The sequence below is a fragment of the Aegilops tauschii genome, chromosome 3 (genome assembly GCF_002575655.3).
Source record: "Aegilops tauschii subsp. strangulata cultivar AL8/78 chromosome 3, Aet v6.0, whole genome shotgun sequence".
Lineage (NCBI taxonomy): Eukaryota > Viridiplantae > Streptophyta > Magnoliopsida > Poales > Poaceae > Aegilops > Aegilops tauschii.
The window spans coordinates 34,923,928-34,944,112 of record NC_053037.3 but is presented as its reverse complement, the minus strand read 5'-3'; the positions used below and the strand labels follow the sequence as shown (position 1 = coordinate 34,944,112).

General features: G+C 49.0%; 1 protein-coding gene across 1 annotated transcript; it reads right to left on the bottom strand.

The window, feature by feature from the left end:
• Nucleotides 1–4,242: 4,242 nt before the first annotated feature.
• LOC109739299 (F-box protein At5g07610-like) lies at nt 4,243–5,163 on the bottom strand. Its single transcript, XM_020298383.1, has 2 exons — nt 4,446–5,163; nt 4,243–4,325 (listed from the first exon to the last, which is right to left on the bottom strand). The coding sequence occupies exons 1-2, from the start codon at nt 5,161–5,163 to the stop codon at nt 4,243–4,245; spliced, it is 801 nt and encodes a 266-aa protein (XP_020153972.1).
• Nucleotides 5,164–20,185: the final 15,022 nt, after the last annotated feature.

Here is a 20,185-nt window from a genome sequence, read left to right as displayed (position 1 = left end):
GGCGCGCTTCCTCTCGGCGTCGGTGAGGACTTTGACGAGGCCACGCGCGTGTTGACCAACATCTCCATGCTGGGGAACCAGCCGCACACCTCCGTCAACTGCGCGCGCGACCGCTCGTCATCGCCGGCGAGGTCCATCATCGTTCTCTGCCAGCCGAGGCTTCTCTCCATGGAGGCGGCTGCAGGGGTCGCTGGCGAGGGTTTTCTCGATCTACTGTAGGTGGGGATAAGAGGGGAGTTCGAACCGGCGCCCGTGGGAGGTGGGTGGGTGTGTGGTGGGGAGGAGAGTGGTACAGTTACTTATTTAATGGCATTTAGGACGTGGGTAGGGGAAATGTACAATATTCTTTCTACCTCCCGCCCCGGTCATAACACAGTAAAGAATTTATTTGATTTTTGTTTAGAGGGAAACATCTTACTTTATTTAAACAAAGAATGGGATCTCGTCTGCTAATACACTAAGGATACAATCAGGGGGCGAAAGCCTCCAAACCAAAGAAACACAATCGCCTACAGCTACCTTAGCCAAAGTATGAGCCGGCCGATTAACACAGTAAATAATTGAAGCAAGTGTTCTACTCTTGTTCCTTCTCCACTTTTCTGCACATGATAAAAGACAAGCTAAGTTAATGAATGATACAAAATTTAATAATCCACAATGCATACAAACACTTACTTCTAATTTAGTTTGCATTTCTTGCTACGTCTAGTGTGTCCTACCAATTTGCAAGCGCCGCACCGGGTTTTCAACTCATCAAAAGAGAGTGGTCTACCATTTTTCGAGACAGGGCGGCTCTCATCTACCTTTGTTGCACCTTTGCTTGACACTTTCATAGGATCTTTGACCTCAATCATGTTGCCTTCACCATCGTCCACATATTCAACTGCACACTTACTGATGTCATTTGTTTGCTTCAACAAATTTTCCTGTAGCAGATCATACTCATGACTCTTAGCTATCACAGCCTTCAAACTCTCGTGTAACTGATCCCACAAAGCAGGGTGTTTGCATGCCGCATGCATAGCTTCAGACGCTAACACACTGACCTGGCTATATTTCATTCTTTCCCCGGCCCCAGTCCAACCAAATCCCAATAGATCGCTTGTGCGCCTCGCGGCAGTCCCAACCTTGCTTCTTTCATGAACCGAACAAGAACTAAACACTTTGGTATTTCAGATATGTTCAAGTGCTTCAGTACATGGAATATGTGCTTGCAAGGTAGACCCTTTCGAATCATTCTTCTGCAGCTGCACCTTATAGTTTCTGCGGAATTTACTGGTGTATACTCCACCCAAAAACGGCGCTTCCGGTTATTCTTCCAGGCCACGATGTACTGCTGTGATCCGTCTCCCAGCTTAATTTCTACAATCTCCATGCCGTCAATTTTTCTAAGATCATCTTGCAACATATAGAAGTTTGCTAGAGTGAAGACGTGAGAAGCAGCTATTTCAAGTTCCCTCGAGCTAGTAACTGGCACCGGTAAACTCTGTGAGGCCGTGCAGTCATCTCGCGCCTCGTTTTCACGGATACGCACAACGGCGTTCTCATAGTGCAAAATCATATCCACCAGGGTCATTTCACCGTCTAGGTGGAGGTGAAGGCATGAGTTCAGGCTTTCACTCCGTTGGTTGCTTTTCATGTCAAGCCAAAACCCCTCTGTTAGATAAGCCGCGGCCCACAGTCTCCTCTTCTTATACATCCGCCTCAACCATGTTACAGTTTTTTCCGACTGCCATCTTTTGGAAAATGCGTGCCATCTCTCCTCAAACGTGGCCGTGGACGTGTTGTAGTACAGAAGAGTTCGGAACTCCTTCAAGGAGTTGTGACTGAGGTGAATCTTCATATTTTTCTCTACGTGCCACGTACATATACGGTGCCACACGTCTAGCAAGACTTCGCGAATTGCCTTGATCATCGCAGCGTCGGCGTCTGTGATAACACTCTTAGGCATCTTTTGACACATGGACCTCAAAAAAGTCTGCAGAAGCCACACGTATGTCTCCTCGGTCTCGTCCGAAACTATGGCACAACCAAAAACAGTGGTCTTCCGGTGATTGTTAAGACAACAAAAGGTATGAATGGCATACCATAGCGGTTCATCTTGTACGTGCTGTCAAATACAAGCACGTCGCCGAAGTCCTCATAGTCATGACGAGACTGGGAGTCGCACCAGAACATCCTATTCAAATGTCCTTCCTTATCTAGCTTGTACTCGATAAAGAAGCTAGGATCCCTCTGTTTCCTACTGGCCATGATGCCTATGGTTGTGGCAGCATCACCTTTTGAAAGCAGCTTCCTCTTCTCCTTGGCGCAAAGGTTGTATATTTCACGCCTGATAAAACCAACACCGCCGTACCATACATGTTTGCTGATGAAGCAATCCATCATGTCATGAATTCTAATCCCTGCAGCTCCCATGGACATTATCTCATGCTTCTGGTACTCTTTGATTTTTCCGTGGGACCAAAGAAAAGGTACCTCGTCCGGTCCTGCCAACATATGGCTATGCTTGTCCTCAAAACTTTCAACATACCAAACCCCACGCTTTTGGTCAAGCTTGACGGTCAGGTGCGCTTCACAAAAGCAGCGTGTCTCGGCTCTGAGCCTACGGCTGTGTCCTTCCTCGGTTAGCAACTTGTTGCCACGTTTTCCTTGTCTGGAACAAACAAACCGCCTATAACGTATATGACGTGACTCCGTTTTGCTATACCTGACCTTATTCTTTCTAATGCTGAAACCATTATCTCTAGCATAGCTGTTGTAGAAATCATACGCGGCATCGTGAGACGTAAAGGTCATTTCCATTATCTGCATGAACATATCCCTCTTATCATCTGCACTGGCAGTATCTTGGACATTCTTTGCCCCATCATCTTGTGTCACCTACACAATCAAACAACAGCCATGAAAACAGTTTTCTATGGTTTAACATTACTTCCATAAAACATTGATTACACACATACCTCACTCATGATGACCGACGACTGGGACTCCCCAGAATCAGGTGCGTCTAATGATTCGTCGTTAAGGCCTGTCTCCGCGTCGGATTCACCGTAATAGTCGTACACATTATGACATTCGGAAATGAACTGAAAAATACAACACAAATACATAATTACTTATCATATAATATTCCAGAAGAAATTCAATTTGCATGCCAACAAAAATTTTCACTTATGTACCTGACTAATGTAATCTTCATTCGAGACCTTCGAGTTGTTTTCCTGATCATCATCAAGCTCATCGACCTATAAATTTTCAACACAAAAATTTAATGTTGTCGGATGCCACCAAAAAATTACAACATGACAATGCCACTCACATTAAGATCGTCCCATTCGTTCCCATTCTCTGACCGATCTTCACGATCTGAATTTTCATCATCTGACCAATCTTCTATCCAGTCTTTCATCAGTTCTCCAAACTCCATGTCTACCATGATATCAGTTAACTCTTCGTCCGCCATTTCCTACAACCAATAATATGTATCATCACATGTGCAATTATCAATGATGAAATATACAACACATAGCACATGATCACGGATGTTATGTAAACAACCGCAACTGAGGCCGTTCAGATCTGCCAAACTTAGTAAGGAAGATGGCCACGGCACCCGTCGTGATCACTTTCAATCGCGAGGAACTGCACGATCTCAACACCTAGCTAGATCTGTGATTACCTCTGCCGCCGGATACCTAGGTTAGCCGCCACATCAAATAACGATACTGGTGGTGCGCACAGCCGACGGCAACCGACGCTACGTGAACCCAGATCACGAGGAGCAGCACTACCGGAACAAGATCCACGATCGCATGCGTCGCCGGGTAGCTAGGTTACCCGCCCCGCTAGGTTAACCACTACCACTGGCGACGGCAGTTCGTTCGATGTTGCCGCGAGCGAGACTAGAGGGGGGACGCGGGATGCGGTACCTGTGCGCGCTCGTTGGAGATTGACGACGTTGTCGCGCCTGCTGTCCGACGAGATCGTCGGCGACGAGATAGCCACCGCTGGAGATCTACTACGTGACTTATGGAGCTGCGTCAATGCTCGCGAGATTGATGGTGCTGCGTGAATGATTGGATTCGGCAGGTCTTACGTGGACGTGGGGTTGTGTGATGTTTTTTTTTCGGACCAGGGTACTGTACGTATACGGTCGGCTAGACAGGGCTTGGATCTGGGCCGCGGCAGGCCAGGAAAAAAACAAACTCGCGGGGACAAAAATACCCCTCCGAAATTAGGTTAGGGGGTTGCACCGGAGCAGGGCTCGTTTGCAGTATGCTTCAGAGTCCAACGTCCACGAGCAAAATCCTCAAGAACCCAAACTGAAAGTAGGCAACCGTAATCATGATAGCAATCTATCTGCATAGCGTGCAAGCGCCCCTGAGATTGCCCGATGCATCCGTCATCACGGCATGGGCTCGGAAATTTCTGCCAAGTCTTGCCATCCATGTCCACGGTAACAATACGAGAATCGTAATCGATCAGATGCAGAGTGCCGTTCAGAAAAACAGAAGCCGTATCGTCACAATCAATCACACTAGTTCTTTTACCCCACCCAATCTGCTCTGAAGTCCACATTCTGGTCTCGGACGAGTAGATCTTCACTCCAGTGAGCCTGCAATCATTTTCATGATCCTGCACGAACACAAACACCCGAAAACAGTGGGGTTGGGCCGGGTCGAAGCACAGACGGATGACGTTCTCCGGGTCCAGCTCCTCGATGCGAGGCAAGACGGTCCACTTCTCGGTAGCAGGGTTGCACACGAGATAATCTCTGTCCAGCGGATACCGCGGTTGGCGTAACTTGGACCACTCGCATACGAGGAGGAGGCCTCCGCAGCAATCCGCGACCACGAAGCCATCGGTGTAGCCGCCGGCGTGCAGAAAAGGGAAGGACGGGTCGATCAGAGGCCGGCAGCCTGAACTGCCGCCGGGAAAATTGAGGAAACGTGTGTCGCGGTAGTATATCCACGGATCTGGGAGGGAGTAGCAGAAGAACCCGGAGAGGGTCTGCGGCGACCGCTTGAGGAGGCTGGGGTCGGAGCAGAGGGCGCGCCACGACGGCGACACGCACCGGAAGCGGCAGAGGGACCGGTAGGGCACCCGTGCCATGATCTCCACGAGGAGCTCCTCTGGGAGCATTGCCGGCGAGCTGGACATCCCTGCCACCCCGTACGTACGTCGTGGAGCAGGACGGCGTAAGGTTTATGTTGTGGAAGTTTGGGGTTGGATTTGGAAACTCTTTCTATGGTAAGTCCGATTCTTTCCTTTTTTTTTCTCGCACGCCCAAGATATATTGATACTGGCAGGGTTTTTTTTTTGAAACTATTGATACTACTCCCTCCGTTTCAAAATACTTGACTTCCATTTGTGAAAAAATGAATGTACCTATATACTAAAACATGTCTAGATACATCTATATTTTGACAAATGGAAATCATGTATTGTGGACAGAGGGAGTAGCAGGTTGATATATATACTACTATAAAACAACATATGGACCTGCCTTATGTTATCTTTCTGTCTGCATCCTCATCCACCATGGAACAGGCCCTTAATCACTCACGCTGTCGCCGCCGATCTGATGAGCTCACCCCATTTATCCTCCACCACAGCACGTCCAACAGACCAACACCAAAGCATCAAGCGGCCAAGCGGCAACTTCGTGGTTGCAACAGAGGTTATGTCACAGAAACCATTAGCCGAGTTTATGTTGCATGAACACGACGTCGTTGATGCTGTCTAGAGGGCTGCAATATCGGCGATATCGATGTTGCAACCACAACATGGACAAAGCTGCTGCTGCAATGTGGGTGATGTTGGCGGGCAATGACCGCAATGCCGATGATTTTGATGGATGATGACTGTAAAACCAATGATGTTGTGATGCCTCTGTCAGCGGCTGGGAGCGCGCCACTTGGCGTGCTCCCACCCCACCCCAAGTGATCCTTGGAAGGCGGAGTACTTCTTGATTATTTGCTCTCACTTTTCACACCACCTTGTCATGCATGAATGAACCACATGAATGGGCCTCTGGAATAAACTATGAATTATTGGCAATATTCTGAAATATAAAATGAGCTAGGCCCAATAATTCCAACAGATATGATGGTGACAAAGTTCAAATTAGCGGTCGATGGACGAAAGAGCAAAGAAACTGGAACCGACCCCTCCTCCTTTCCCTCCCGCGACGCTCCCGCGGGCTTCCGGGGGGCAACCCTAGCTGCTCCGCCGCTGGTTCCCCCTCCTCCTCTCCCCGTCCCTCGTCGCCGCCGGAGGGCACGAGCGGGCGAAGTCCGCTTGTCGCTGGCGGCGGCGGGTCCGTCTCGTCTCCGCCCATGGGGGATTCGGCGCGGGCCGGACCTCTCCTGCCGAATGTGGCGCTCAGCGCTGGGCGCGGCAGCTCGGCGGCGCGCCGGCGTGGGCCGGCGACGACGCGTGACGGCGATGCGACGGGCAGCGCGGCGGTGGTGCGGGCTCGAGGTTGGTGGCGGCGGCTGCGTCACGGCGGCCCGTCCAGATCCACCTCTGGCGCCGCGGGTCGTGGGCGACTTGGGCCGCAGTCGGCCTTCCTTGCCATGGCTCGGGGGTGAGGGGGTGGCGCGGCAGCGGGTGGATGCGTGCGCCGCGGCCAGGCCGGGCCCTTGCGGCTGGTCGCCAACGCACGACGCGGGAGACTCCCCTGGTGACCATCCTTGGACCCGGCGGCAGGCTCTGCTCCCTCCTCTCCGGTGACGGGCTTCTGCCGTGGTCGTTCTCGGGGCCGGGCCTATGGCAGGGTGGGGCGAAATGGTGGTTTCGGTGGGGAAGCCAGTTGGAGGGACGGGAGCTCCGCTGCCGAGCTGCCCGTCGCCGGCACTGTGATGTCGCCGGTCGTGGCCGCGGGCCACCCCTCCCCGTTGCCCCTTCCCCATCCCTGTTTGTTATCGGTTCCGGCATTGTTCGGCGGGTTTGTTGGCGGTCTCGGAGGTGGTTGTGGTGCCGATTGCTCAAAGCCTCGTCCTTTGGTGGTTCTCGGGGCGGTCTGGATTCAGGGCGGCGGCTTTGGCGGTGGGAGGCCTGTTGGTCGTGGGCTGACCGCACGGCTCGGGTGCGGGCGGGCAGCCATGGTCGCTTGGGCGGCATGGATGCGGGCGGTTGGCGGAGTGAGGTTGCGATGGAGGGGTAGGAGCACAGGGGTTCATTACTCGCCCAGTCCTAGTACTGGCCGACGGAGGCAGCGTCCGTGGATGTCCTTCTCCTTCTTGCAGGCTCCGTCGTGGTGCTCCCATTGCCTTCGTGTCACTCCGGGTGAAAACCTGATCTTCGGGATCGGACGGTGACGGCTTCCTACAGTCGTTTCCTTCTTGAGGGCATCGTCTTGGAGTCCTCGCTCCGGCTTTGTCCGTCTCACTACCCCATGGTGGTCTTCGGCTTCTCATTAGGGTGCTTAGTCGTCGTTGGGGTGGTGTGTTCGGTGCTCGGCACCTTTGTATCTCGCCTCGGGTGTGTGCGTTGAGTGTGGTGGTGACGTGCGTTTGTATCTTCTTGCTCGATATTATGGTGATGGTGCTTTATATATAAAGCGGGGGAACTCTTTTTCATAAATTAGCGGTCGATACAAGTGTAAGTTGTTGAATGAATTTCTGGTGGAAGGACGATTTATTAGCTACCATCTTGGAAAACCCCGGTAAGCCACGAGCGTGCCTTCAATTCTTAATTACCTTTTACTGTTAAGAATGACAGCATGAGTATATATTTGTTTTACATATGAATACATCATATCCACCTGTCCGTGAAGAAGAATGTTGTAGCTTGCCGGCTCAAATGGCAATATTTTGCTGTGTACATGGTTCAAGTTAATTGCGTGACGTTCTTTTCCGTATACAAATCCGAGTACTGGCATCGCTCTTAGTTTTTCCGAACAATAGTAAAAGAGGAACTAGCATACATAGTACCCTTGCTTCCTTGCTCAGTGTATTTTCAGGCACAAACCTGTATCCCTAGAGAATAGTATAGACAAATCATATGCTGTATTTACACGAGTAGAATTAGCGATGATCTTTTTCATGAGCAGTGGTCATTTTTGGGGTTGCAACTCTGAACCAAAGGCTAGGAAATATTATCTAATGTTTACTCCAAGATCACTGCTTTACTATCTGAACATTTTTACTTTTTGGGGGCTGAGCTTAGCTCAACTGGTTGGGTGAGTGGATGTACAAACCCAACACTTGGGTTCAAATACTCATGGAGGCTAATTTAGGTTCCTATTTATTTTTGAGGACAAGGCTTTCTTGGTACTCACGTATTTATCCTTGAGGACTAGACTTGGTGAGTAACCGAGATTAAAAATCCTGGCACGCAAGCTGAAAAGGTTGTGTGCATCCTTAGTTGGTGCAGAGGCCGGGGAAATGAAATTCTTCCTCAATTTAGCCAAAGAACCCCCGACCCCCGCGTCGCTCGTAGGAACCCTTGCCCCGCCGGCCGTCGGCTCTCCCCTCCCTTCCCTCTCCATCGCCACCGCCGAGGGTCTCTACCGGGCGAAGCCCGGGTAGTGCCGGCTGCGGCGGGGCCTTCCTTGGGCGTGGCTCCCGCGCATTCCTGGTGGCGGCGCAGCTCTGTCCCGCGCCATTCCTGGTGGCATGGTGCTACCAGGCTCCGGCGGCGGCGCTGCTCGGTGGCGGGCGTTGTGGGGTGAACTCCGCCCGATGGTGCGCCCTTGCTTGCAACGACGGCTGGGGCTGTCGATCCACCGATCTGCATCTGGATGGGTAGGTGGAGCTCGGCCCAAGGTGCGGTCGGTTGTGATTTGCCTCGTCGGTTGATGCGGCCTGGGGCTCTGGTCTGCCGGCTTCAAGCCATGGATGCTGGCAGGCAGGCAACGGCGGGTTGGATTGGGGCGGCGTGGGGGACTGCTGCCGTGATAATAAAGGTAGCGGTACTCGTGCTCTTCTCGCATCACGGCAACATCCTGCATGATCGGTCCTCATAGATCTGGTCATCGACATGTTTCGGAACTGGTGTCGATCCTGTCCAGGATATTTGGATCAGATAGAATTCGGTTATGCACGTCCATATTAGCCGACGAGGTTTCATGAGGGCGTGGTGCGAAACTCTGTTGTCTGTTGACACCATGTGACATGTCGGCTTCTCGATTTCTATGGTGTAGACAGTTATGGAGAAGGTCATGGTGGCTGAGATTAAATTATGAGCATGACTGTTCACGTTGATATTACATAATATATTGAATGTAACAACGTCTTATATTATGAGACGGAGGGAGTCGTCAAGAGATGGAATTGATGTGAATACTGAATTTCGGATAATATGAGGGCTAATATCAACACCAGAGGTCATCATTTTCAGGTGGAGTGTGCTCAATGAATCAGCACCGGCATCAATACCTCCACAACAGACATGAACTCGCCGACCACTGGTCCAGTGGCAGCATAACAAGCACACCAGTTCAGTTACAGGCCACTCCAAAATCCAAATTACCAGCACCTGTCCCATTTAGCAAAAGTGTTGCACAATTTACACTGTTTTAATTTTTTTGTTCATTTTGACCGGCTGGCATGCCAGGTCGATAGTTTTTTCCTGCCTATGTTTCTCCCTATTTAACTCATTTCCTGTATGAAGTATTCTGATGGGACGACTATACTTGATCAGCATGGCATATTACCATTGAATAAATTATAGGAGAAATTGTTACTGATATAATTTGAAATTGTTAGTTATATAATTTGAAATTATGTATTTTTCTCCCTAATTAACTCATTTCCGGTTTGAATTATGCATGGTTCTATGGATTAGATTAAAGTGGTGTAAATATACTACTTTACTAACTCTGATAACCTAAATATTTGAATACCTACTCCCTGCTTCGCTGATATAGGAAATATGTTGACCGGAAGATTATTAATACATGTACAAGTGATTTTGGATCTTTGTATCTTACAATGCATGCTGAAACATGTTTATTTACCTTATTAGAGTATATTATGATTTATTATAATTGCAGCCACTAATTCATTTTTATTTTTGTTGCACAAAGTGGTTGGGAACCAAGATGTGGAGTGTTAGGCATATTTTACATGTCCATGGATACAAGAATCCAGAGCCAGAGATGATTGAGTGGGATTTCATTAGTTATTTTGACATAAAGGAGAAGATCAAGGAATTGGCTTCCAACCCTTGGGACAATGTTTATTATCAGAAGAAGGTGGCCAACGGGAACTCCATGGTTGAGTTAACAGATGATGCAGGCATGATGGACATGCTATAGGAATTTGATGCTTATACAGAAATCAGTTTGCATGTTTGATTGGGGATCAGCAACGCAAATGAGAAGCCACGGGAGGCGAGCGTGGCCCGTGGCCAACTTGGGCTTTGTGCACTGGACGTGACGCGAGCGACCACCACCAGGCCATGCCGGTCGGGAGAAGTTGCGTGGCCCGGTTCATCAGTGAGAAAAATAGCTAGGAAAAGCCATTGAAGTGGCATTGCCAGCTCGACCTAACAATTGCGACTGACCAGTCACAATGCTCACAAAATTTTAAACAGGGTAAACTATGGTAACATTTTTGTTAAATGGGGTAAAACGGATGAAATCTCGCTAAATGAAGTAATTAGTTTCAAAAATGTCAAAATAAGGGGTAGAAACAGGAATTCACTCTTTATATAATAACAAGACAGTACAACAATAGGCTTGAATTCTCCTTGGCTAACCAACATTATTCAACGTCAAAAAAGAGCAAACACCCGACCTGACAGCTGGGCTCTGCGGTTCAATGCCTTTTCTTCAGTTGCTCATCATTGTTACCCTTGTTTGCTGCGACTGTGGTCGACAGCTCTTGCCCTTCAGTGTGGCTTAATCGCGGACGATGACGGTGCTCGGAGTGGTGTGTTCTGAGCTTGCAGGTCTGCTCCTAGTTTCTTCTCCATACGCAGCTTGGGCGTCTTCCATCTGGGTTCCAGGGTGAACCGAGTTGCCGGCTGCCGGTGCGGCATCCTTCGAACCAGGATGAGAGGGCAGGGGCACTTTACAGCGGCAGTTCTAGAGGAGGTTCGGTCCATTACTTTTTCGAGTTTGGTTACGATCACGAAGCCTGCGCGGTGGTGCATCCTCTCAAGTCTGTAGTTAGTCCTGTTGGTGTAGGTCATCTTGTAGGGTGATGGCCGCAGCATGGCGTTGCCTCTGCTTGCTATCGCTGCTGCCTTCGACACTACTAGGGAAAAGCCTAACAGTAGCGCAGGTATTTTGCCTAGCAGTAGCGCGGGGTGCCGCGCTACTGATAAGGCGCTACAGCTAACATGTAGCAGTAGCGCGTGTCGTCCCACGCTCCTACTATACATGGCTAGCAGCAACGGGCTTAATTTGGTGCCGCGCACTGCCGCTAATAGTTGCAGCGCTTTTAACTAGGATGCGCTACTGGTAAAAGAGCGCTACTGCTAACTTTATTCCCCTCGCTACTGCTAGTTTTATTAGTTTCTATTTTTCTGCATATTTGTTTTGTATTTGAACAGACTTTATACAATAATCTTTAGCATATCAAACACATACAAATGTAATCATAGCATATACGTACAGATTGTCTCATCAAATCATGTCATCATCATAATCATCATTGAACACAAAGTGGTCTCTCGTCATCATCTCGAAAATAGCGATACAAGTCTCGATTACTTGCAACTACATCGTTGTCCATCTAAACAATGATATACGCAAGAAGAGCTATCACTATGAGTGAGAGACGAACTATGCAGTACATGAGTTCGTATCCCTCTCTCGCATTAGCGTGAACCTAAACTAACTACTGACTGTCGCTCGGAAACCGGAAACCGGTACACCTGGGCCTGACATTCCGGCCACTCGTCGTATACTCCTGGCGTTGCACTTCTTCGTCATCGATGATCTATGCACCTGCATCGTCACATCGATGATATGCAACATACATAGTTGAGCAACAGATAGAGACAGACTTGGCAAAAATAGAAGCAACATATCGTAAGCATAAATAACAAAGTTCATCGTACCCAAAATACCCTAACCAGAGTGATCTTCGCTAGTTGAGGAGGACGGTTTAATTACATCACAAATAAAGTTTCGTCGTGCATAACTCAAAGTTTCATCATTCAGAAAGTATGGACTAAACGGACGCATTGTCATATATCAACAATCACTCCAACATGTCGTTCCATCCATCCAAGTCAGGGAGATAGTCCCCGAGCTTAGTGAAAGGCTTCAGGTCGAGACGCTGAGTGGTTACGCGTGTTCGGACGTCTTCCCACGACATTTGCCCTTCCTCGTAGAACAGACCTGTTTTGTCGAGGACCTCCTTCACGATGACCTGGGAAAGTTCACGCTGGATGTGATAGAACTCAGCTCGAAGTCGATGATCCGGGATATCTCCGACGTTCTTTGCCCATTGCAGAATATGGGCATCGCCGCATTTAGGTGACATGCGAAGGTTCTGTTGATCCCGTCTGTACTCCAGCATGTGGTGTAGGACATAGAATTCATCACTAAGAGTATCACTTGGTTGTTGGATGCAGCAGAAGTCGGTCTTATGGCCGAAGGCGGGCCTGCCGTCCCTTTTCTTCTTATCCTTGACCTCTCCACCCCGTACGCTGTAGTAAAATATAGCACTGTCGAGAACAGACTTGATGTGGGTGTAATCTTTCTTGTTCATGTTCTTCGACGAGTCCAAGTAATTAAAGAGCGTGGGAGTATCAGGGGTAAAGGATGATGAGGACGGTGCGCCCGCCGCTGCGCAAAATAAGTACACCTCAAATTAATTAGCCTCCACCATGAAAATGAATGATTGAAATCGAAGGAAGGATATCCGCGCGGATGACTTACAGGGGATGATAAGGCATGAGAATCGCCTCCTTGTCCTTATTGGCGACCATGAAATCGACGATGTAGTCCCTCGCGTATTCACGGTGCTCTGCGCAGACTGCCGAGAAGCCCTCCTGCATGAAGTACGGGTCAACGACACAGATATAAGGTATCTGCTCAATTCCGATGATGTAGTTCATGTACAAGGCAAAAAAGCGGACAAACGTAAAATCCAGCTTTTTCAAGTGAAACATGTCGAAGATGTAATCGAATCGAAGGAAGAACTTGTCCGCAGGGCATGTGTGGACGTACGACCTTTGCCGCGGCACGTTAACCATGTAGAGTGGGTATCCTATGAGTGACCTTTGCCGTGGCACCTTTAACATACGACTTTTGCCGCGGCACCTTTAATGTACGACCTTTGCCGCGGCACGTTAAGCCCTCCTACGAGAAATTGGTATCCACGTAGAGTGTCATCGTCATCCTCATCCTCATCTATGGCGACATCATTAGCTACTAATGGAGCCTCTTCCTCACCCCTTTCGCTATCACCCAGCACGACAGCCGACGCTAATTGGGTAGGTGGGGTGTTGATGTCCATACCTTGCTGAGGCTGCCTGTCGTGGGTGTGCTCCCGGTCGCCTCCAAACGAAGCAGACTCTTTGGCCACAACAGGACCCACCCATTGCAACCGCCAAGCCGCCGCGGGGTCTCGTCGTCATCCCCCCTAGTACTGGAGGAGCCAAATTCTCGTGGCCCGGTTTGACACTTGCCACGGAAACCTTGAAGATGTCAGGGGGGATCGGTCGGCTGTGGAAAAATGGTTCCTTCGGCTTCATTATCGTTGCCTTCCCCACGTCCACCTTCTGGTCACCGATGATGTACAATATGGTGCACGGGGTTACGTCGGCCTGCAAAGACATGTCTGTGACGTGAGACATCCAAAAGGCAACGGAAACAGGAGATTATACATTTATTGAAGAGGGCCGGTGTGACAGATACCGTGAGGGCGTCCAGCTCAGCCAAAGACGAAGCACCGCCTAGCACGTCCAAGACGGAGGACGGGCTGCTATGAGCAGGTGCGGGAGCCAGTGCAGGAGCAGGTGCTGGTGCAAAGCTAGTCGAGCTGCTCCCGAAGAAGTCGGCAAGGGGAAAGTCCGCTGCATTTTTTCTGGATTTTGCCTGCTCCAACTGACAACGGCCGGAACCAAGACACCAAACATATCTGCAATCGCCTGTTTTGCGGCAGCGACCGCTGTTGCGACTGTCTCAGCTGATTTCTTCTCCACCGCAATCTCAACCTTCTTGTCGATGTTTTCTTCAGTTAACCTCCGTCTTTCCTTTCTCTCCTCCGTGGTCTCACGGTAGTACTTCTTCCACGTGGCGCCGTCTTCGACACCGTGCACGCTTCCATACGACGGCCGAGTGTCCACCGGGAGTCCTTTCAATATGTTCAACGCCCAGTTGAATGGGGTGTCCCACTTGGGTCTCGCCAATGCCTCAGACGGCGAGTCGCTTTCGGCCGCAATCCTGTGCTGCTCTCTCTGCAAAAAGAATAAGGATCGTTTACAAATATGACTAAACGTGCAGTTGAATTGATTAGAAACTAAAATTATCAGCAGTCTCATGAACTCCGTCGTGACCGGGTCCGTCTTGAAAACCTTCTTGACTGGGTCCCAATGGTACCGGGCCGTGAGGATGTCACGCTCCTGCGGGACGGTGAAGTCCGCCAAGGGGTCTGGGATGCCCAGGCTTCCGCATTCCGCGTCCTCCTTGGCCCATATGGACCTCTTCCCGCTGTAACCACGGTTTCTGAGGTGGTGGCACCCCAAGTTCCTCTATTGAAGCCCCTTCACGTACTTCGACTTTTCTTTGGCAGCTTCAGCCTTGCAAGCCGCCTTGAATATTTGAAACTGCTCTTCCGTGATTGTCGGATTATCCTTTACAATCTTGGAGTAGGGTTCCTTTTTCTTGATGATCCGATGTTTCACCCTTGCGGCCAACGCGTTGCTAAACTTGGTCATGGCGTGTTTGTTTATTTTCTTCATTGCCGGATCTTTATCTGGATTTTTATATTCCTTTTCATCCCGGCCCGGGAACAAGAATATCTGGTGCAGCTTCTTTAGGAGGGAGGGCCTCATATTATCTATCTTCTTTAGTTTCTCATCGTTGATGGTGGCGGTTGTCCGTACGATGCAGCCTATTTGATTGTCGTAGCACGCGCGCGCTTCCGCGGGCTCTTTTGGCTCAAAAATGTCGTCGTCCACCTCCGTGACCACCAGTCTAGTAGTCATGAGCTGGTTTGGGCGCCGTTGCCTCTTTGCTTTTGGTTCCATACCGGCTCCGCTAGTCTCGACGCCGGTCTCGGCGCCGGTCTCGGTCTCAGCGCCGGTCTCGATGTCGGTCTCGGTCTCCGATGCGACAGGTGGGCCCAGCAAGAACAACCGTTGATCGTCGGCAAGGTTTAAAAATTCATCTGCCGCCCGATAGACATCGTCACAATCACCAGAACCCTGTCCTTCATCGTTGCTAGCCATGTTTCCTATGATTAAATCTAGTCAATTAATTCTAGACCTAATAAAATGAATAATGACATAAAAAAGGCCTATGTTTTGCAGGAACGTTGACTTCTTCCCGGTGTGGCAAATCCCGGGCACTCAATATGTCCTAGTTTGTAGCACCAGTCATGCCGAAATTCACGGAAAATTTCAGCATGACCTTTGCTAAAAAGTGGACAAATCGAGCACCTAAAATTTGCCGGAACGGAAATGAATCAACATTCCGGCAAAACATTGGCCACTCGGCTTCATTCCCTGGAAACAACAAAAGGCCACTTGGGCACAGTCGAACCACTTCAATGAAAAGATATAACATGACCACTTCAATGAAAAGATATAATCAACAATAGAAGTCTAGGAAGGGATCATCTTTCAAATAAAACTTGCCCAAATTCTTTTCCTAGAAAAATAGTGGTCTTTTCGAAAATCAAAAACCTTTGCAAAATGACCTCACTAAACAATTCTCTGCCTAGGACAGAACCCAAATTCTGTTTTAGCTATTCCTCACACACACACACACACACACACACACTATTTTCTCTAACCCTTCTCTGCCTAGGACAGAACCCAATTAAATTGCAAAAGAACTCCTTTTCTCTAACCCTTCTGACCTAATGCTCTAAAATAAATTTTTGCTCTAACCTAGCGAACCTAGTTAACCTAGCTTGTTAACCTAACGAACCTAATTAACCCAGCTATTTAACCAATTAGTTACCCTAGCTAGTTAACCTAGTTTACCTAGATAATTAACCTAATTAAACTAGTTAGCTAGTTCTCTGTCAAAGCCCTAAATAATTTTTTGCACTAACCTAGATAATTAACCTAATTAAACTAGTTAACCTAACTAGTTCTCTGTCAAAGCCCTAACTAAAATTTTGCACTAACCTAGATAATTAATCTAATTAAACTAGTTAACCTAGCTAGCTAGTTCTCTGTCCAATGTTTGTGTTATGCGTGAGAGAGAGAGAGAGAAAGAGAGAGGAGGGGTGGGGGCTTACAGAGGATGGCTCCGGTGGTGGCGAGGGAGGCAGGGGCGTCGAGGGTGGCTCCGGTGGCGCCGAGGGCGGCTCCGGTGGCGTCGATGAGGCCGCGCGGCTCCGGTGGCATTGGGGGCGGCTCCGGTGGCCTCGACGGCGCGCGGCTCCGGTGGCCTCGACGGCGCGCCGCTCTGGTGGCTCCAAGGGCGTCGACGTCGGCAGGAGACGGCGGCGAAGTGGGGCGACGGCGAATTGGGGAGACGGCGGCGAAGTGGGGCGAGGGATTTGGGAAAGAAGTGGTGGTCGGGGGAGGGAAACCGCTTTTGGGTTAAGTCAAACTTAGCGGTAGCGCGTTTAGTGAAAACGCGCTATAGCTAAGTTAGCTATAGCGATTTTCTACTGCTATCGCTATGTATTTTCCTTTTCTTTTCTTATTTCCTTTTCTCTTTCTATAGCGGGGGTCTATAAAACGCGTCGCTGCTATATTATCTATAGCGCCTCTTATGAACAAACACTACTGCTATGCCTTTCTCTCTTTTTTCCTTTTTCATTTATTTTTCTTTACATTTTATTTTTTTTCCTTTCTCCTTTTTCTATTTCTTTCATTTTCATTTACTTTTTTATTTTATTTTCATTTTATTTTATTTTCATTAGCAGTAGCGCCTTTCACCGTAAACGCGCTGCTACAATAATCTTAACGGTAGCGCGGTTTTTATAAGACCGCTACTACTATGTGTAGCCTATTGGCTTAGTGGTGGGAATTTTAGTAGTAGCGCTTTTACAGGGAGATGCGCTACTGCTACATTTGTATCTGTAGCGCGGTTATCCTGCACGCGCTACTGTTATGTAGCACTAGCACCCTTTTTTAACAAGCGCTACTGCTAAAGTTCTGTATATAAGGTTTTCCCTAGAAGTGTGAGTGTGTTTCGCTTTGCTCCTTGTATGAGCCGCTTTGCTTCTATTTTGCTTTTCCTTGTAAGTTGGTGATCTTGTAATCCTAGCCGGTTGATGACTTTGTTAATTCAAAGCCGGACTCTTCTTTAGCCTTCGTTCTACAAAAAGGATCTGACTTATACTCAACAGCTGGATTTTATGAAGGCAGGCACGAGTTCCATGCATGTTCAGTTACCATCTGATAACCATTCAGCTAAGCAGGGAGTGTAAAGACGATACGATTCCCAGTGGTGACCTACATTGCTGTAGACAACATTTACCTTCCGGCTATCTATATCGTACAACATAAATTTCTCATGTTCCTTGTCTACCAAGAAAAACAAATCACAGTCCGGATGGATAGCGATAACTCTATAGGGCTCATCAAATTCGCGAATATGCCTTCCTATCAGTTCTGAAAGATTTGCAATGTGCTTTAGAGTCCAATTTCCACTAGCATCCTCAAGAACCCAAACTGAGAGTAGGAAACCATCATCATTATAGTGATCTATGTCCGCAATATGCAAGCATCTCCGAGACCGCCCAATACATTCCCAATCAGGGTACGACCTCAGGATTTTCCGCCAAGTCTTGCCACCCGTGTCCACCGTGACAATAGAAGAGTTGTTAGTGATCAAATGCAGAGTGCCATTCATAAAGAGAGAATCTGAAGCCTGATAGTGGTGCACCCTAGTTTCTTGAGCCCACCAAGTTTGCTTTGAAGTCCATGTTCTGTTTTCCGACAAGTATACCTCCACTTCAGTGATTTCACCGGCATTGTCATCATCCAGCACGATCACGAATACCACGAAGCAGGAGGGATCGGCGGGGTCAAAGCCGAGACGGATGATGTTGTCCGGGCGCAGCTTCTCCGTGTGAGGTAACACGGTCCAATCCTCGATGGCCGGATTGCACACGACGTAATCCACACCCGGCGGAGATGATTATAATCCATGACTATGAAGCCATCCATGACTATGAAGCCATGGGTATAGCCGCCGCCGTGCAGGAAAGGGAGGGATGGAGCGACCAGTGGCCACTGGCCTGATCTGCTGGCCGGGAAATTGAGAAAACGCACGTTGCAGATGTTGTGAGGAGTGCCACAAAAGAAGCCGGCAAGGGTTTGCGGCGACCGCCTGAGGAGGCCGGGGTCGGAGCAGAGGGCATGCCATGATGGCGACACGCATCGGAAGCAGCAGAGGGAATGGTAGGGCACATGCTCCAGGATCTCCATGAGGAGCTCTTCCAGGAGGGTCGCCGCCGGCCGGGACATCTCTTCCATTCGTTCCCGATCAATGGTTTGGGGACGAGAAGAGGAGTTGTTTTTTAGGGGTATATTTATAGTACGTAAAAAAATCAAATCTTAAACCTTTATCTTTATCTTTACCTAATAATAAAGGGGCTATTACTTCTTACCACCGCAATTTTCGTCCGCCGTAATTTCGTTCGTCCGCCCGTCCATCTCTCAATTTTTCTTTACCTAATTAATAATAATAATATAATAATAATATAATAACAATAATAATAATAATAATAATAATAATAATAATAATAAAGGCACTATTGCTTCTTACTGTCTGGGCCAGCCGCTGCATTGGGCCTTGGTTCCTTATTTTGTCCTGATTTCCAGTGCAGCCCACCCAATCTGTGCAGTCCGAGAGCAGAAACAAAATTTATCCAGTCCAGAGAACTAAAATTAAGTGCAAAGGCCAGGGATTGAACTCACCACGTGCGCCCAGTATCACAGGCTTCAGTCCACTGAGCTACTTGACTGATGTATGTATAAAACAGTATTTATGCATCTCTGAAATAGTCCCATCTTGCTTCCTTATATCTTATTTCACCAATTTCTATATGTCTGTGATTTAAATGTAATAAATGGCCTCAAGGATCAAAGCAAAGGGTGAAGAAGCTGTCCTGTTTGCTCAGAAATATGATCAGAAAGAAAAGTAACTAAAGAAGGAATACGAGATTCATGTACGACTCATCATATTGATGAAGGAAGCAGATGCTTCTGGGCATGGCAAGGAGCGAGGATGCGGTTCCCCGAAAACCTAGGCGGCTCTCGTTAGGCGACTAGGGTTTCGAGGGGAAACGACGGAGCGCGATCGATCTCGATCGACGCGGCGCACTGGGGCGGCGCCAGGATGTCTCAATCCGGCGTCGGCAAAGGAAAGGAAGGATCTCTCTCGCCGCGCGTTGCGCGGGCTAGACTAGAGGAGGCAATGGGCAAGTTAGATCTGACTGAAGAAGAAGCTACGCCATTGGTGATCGACGACGTCGACGAGGAGGAACCGACGAAGTGGCCGCTGGCGGGCAAGGTGCTCCATCGCCACACACTCCATATTCAGACGATCTCCAATGCCCTCCGTCCTGCTTGGGGAAACCCTATGGGTTTGAGTTTCAATTCTGTCGGAGAGAGCACCTTTGTGGCGGATTTCCCCACCAAGCGCGACCGCGATCACGTCTGGGAAGGCAGCCCGTGGCACATCAGCAAGCATGCGGTCATCCTCTCGGAATTTTCTGAATGCATGCAACCATCTGAACTCCAGTTCAACGAGCTGCAGATTGGGGCTAGGGTTCCTAACCTGCCGTTCAATCTGCGCAATGAGAAACGGGGTCAGGCAGTGGCCAGGCAAATTGATCCTAATGCTAAACACGTGCAGTTTGATCCCGTTGGGGGCTTTTTGAGGGCGAGAGTAACTATTGATGTCAGGAAGCCTTTGAGAAGGTGGATCCTAATTGATTCTGCGGCTCGTGGTAGCCGTGGCTGGTATGATATCCAATATGAGCAAGTCCCAAATTTTTGCTTTTCGTGTGGCCGCCTCGGCCATCCGGACTTGGTTTGCCCGACGCCCGGTACCAGAGATGAGAAGGGCGATCTTCCCTTTTCA